Below are 2,549 nucleotides of genomic sequence, written 5' to 3'. Positions count from 1 at the left end.
AAATTATTAACATAATTAAACAACAAAACCAAAAACCACATATATAAGCAGCGGCCGACAGCTGTTTTCGGAGTAGTGGTGACACGTGAGTCGAGTCGTGATATCGATAGGCGGCTCAAGCGCGCCAAATTCAAATCAAATTATTTCCGATTCCTTTTTTTCGCCTAATTATATACCCGTCCATATTTATAAATAAAGATACATATAATTTCTTCCGGTCATTATTTTGCCCACATATATATCCGTCCATATTTATAAATTATATATAATTCTTTCCGGCCATTATTGTGCGGACATATATATTTATATCCGCCCATATTTATAAATAAACTAGCAAACCCGGCGAACTTCGTAACGCCTAACAGTCAAAGAATTTCGTGTTACCTTTTAGCTTGAAACTTGCCATTTAAAATGGTGGCCTCAATCACGTTCTTCATTAATTTTTTAATAACCAATCGTGTGCCATTGCACAGCCGTGGTGGGTTCAAATTACGGAGCAAAATCACCGGAGATCCTACTTTCAATTGTAAGTGGTGCGGTGGCATGCCTGGCAAATTCAAGGAATTCAAAAATTCTACTGGGTAATTTACAGCTTCGATAGTATTGCAAACTGTATTAACAGATTTGTATGACACAGAGTCTGTTGGCAACAATTGTTGTATCTTGAAATTTAATCCATGAACGTCCACATTTTTCGCTGCTAAAATGGCTCTTTCTGCCAGCCACTCAAGATTTATATATTGTGTGTGTACATCGGGAAATATACAGTCGATGAGAACATCTTGCGAGTGGACGATCGTGCAAAAACCGGTTGGTAATTTTATTGATCCAGTATTTTCATGTACGGCAACTTTCCCATTGCCAATATCTAATAGCTGTTTCGAAAAAGTTTCGGCGGATGGATCCTGAAGCGTTTGAACGCGCATGTTCACATGCCCTGCCACGCTTCGCTGTGCCCGCTTTTGAAAAATTAAAATTGCGGTTGGTAATTTTATTGCTGAAATTCAAGTTAAACCCTTGAAGTAGATGTCTTTGGATATGTTGAACGTCTTATTACTATGTTAAATTCTATTTAACTCTATTGCTGAGTTGCAGTTAAGTATAAATTACAGTCTATTTGTTAAGCATTATACATTTGAGTGATTTATAAATGAAAAACGAAAGCTGGCATACTACGAAAACATTCAATGTAAAAGTAATTTAGATGGATGGCAAAAGGTTGAGCAAAATCTTTTACTACTCTTAAAGCTTGGGTATAAAAAATAGATATCCATGTATTAATTGAAGAGTTTTCATATTCTTAATAAATGAATTACCTGTTACCGGATCTCGTTGCTTAAGGTTTATGCAATATCCGTCTTGTCCCTTCCAAAAAATGAGTGGATATTGGAGAGCATCATATAAACGATGGGTATCAGGAATGGACTGAAGAGAATTATTTCTTCTTCGAATCACGATTTGTCGCGTAGCTGTATGGTCGCCAACCATGATTCCAGCCACGTCGTCAACAACAGGTGCGTTGAATCGACGTATATGCCCTCCAGCTGGTGTTCTATCAGGATTGATGAAAATAGCGTGATTGTCACTTTGAAGCTTATGCATATGTGATTTGAATAATTTCAACAATTCGTTGTGCTCATTTAACAGAGCGTCCAGCTCGCTGACAATGCGCGTTGCAAATGGTGAATTGAGGTGATTATAGTTGCAACGTGTATTCACGCGATTGGCGAGTGCCCGTTCAGAGTCCTCGCCACCCATAAAGTAAATTTGTAAAAATTTATAAGGTTCGTTTGGCATTGGTAGTAATGAGCCGACTTTGTGGTAAATTTGGCTTTTGATTTTGAATGTGGAATTAAATTGTTGACCATTTGCAGCAGTATTTTTAACTATTTCCGTTGCTCCGAACGATGTCATTTGAAAACATGAATTGAATTGCCGAATTGAACGCAAGAACAGCGAAGAATTTGGATCAGTACCAATAAGGAGGCCGTGCAATGGTTCCGGCGGTGTTTCAATTTCTGGAAGTTTCACTTTTCCTGATGAGCAACACATCCCAATTGGCTCATTTTTAAATTTAAGGGCTTGACAGTGCGGGCATTCCTTGTCCAATGTACCAATTACCACTTTGGAATGAGCGTAATATTCAACATCAGGCTCATACTGAAATGCTAGTCGAAGAAATGAATGTGATGTAAATGCTCGAAGTACTTGTTGATGTTGGTCAATCCCTCTACGTCTGTTGGCTACGAATCTGCGCGATTCTCTTCGTTCCAATTGTCTTTGTTGGTTTCGCTCATCTCGTACCTCTTGTAATTGTGATGCACGTAGCTGCGCCATTCTTACACGGACATCTGCATTACTTTGTTGCCTTTCTGCATCTGATCTTATTGCTCTTCTATCTTGCATGCCTCTAGATCTGTTTGTTTGACGACTCAAATTAGCCCCCCTGCGTGCTCGTGGCATTGTTGTAATAAATCAAGTTGGAAAACTGATTGGTGTATAACGTGTATTATTTTCTTGATCAATAATTAGCGCAGCGAGTTCGGTCG

At 38.6% G+C, this 2,549-nt stretch overlaps 1 protein-coding gene across 1 annotated transcript; it reads right to left on the bottom strand.

Moving 5' to 3' along the window:
• Positions 1-328: 328 nt before the first annotated feature.
• On the bottom strand, positions 329-1,850 carry LOC124461908. The gene is made up of 2 exons (XM_047013324.1): positions 1,317-1,850; positions 329-997 (listed from the first exon to the last, which is right to left on the bottom strand). Exons 1-2 carry the CDS (start codon positions 1,795-1,797, stop codon positions 381-383), a joined length of 1,098 nt encoding a protein of 365 aa, XP_046869280.1. The 5' UTR covers positions 1,798-1,850; the 3' UTR covers positions 329-380.
• Positions 1,851-2,549: the final 699 nt, after the last annotated feature.

This window comes from Drosophila willistoni, unplaced genomic scaffold, assembly GCF_018902025.1.
Source record: "Drosophila willistoni isolate 14030-0811.24 unplaced genomic scaffold, UCI_dwil_1.1 Seg729, whole genome shotgun sequence".
Classification (NCBI taxonomy): domain Eukaryota; kingdom Metazoa; phylum Arthropoda; class Insecta; order Diptera; family Drosophilidae; genus Drosophila; species Drosophila willistoni.
Note: the sequence above shows the minus strand (reverse complement) of the source record. Positions and strands in the feature narration are given on the sequence as shown.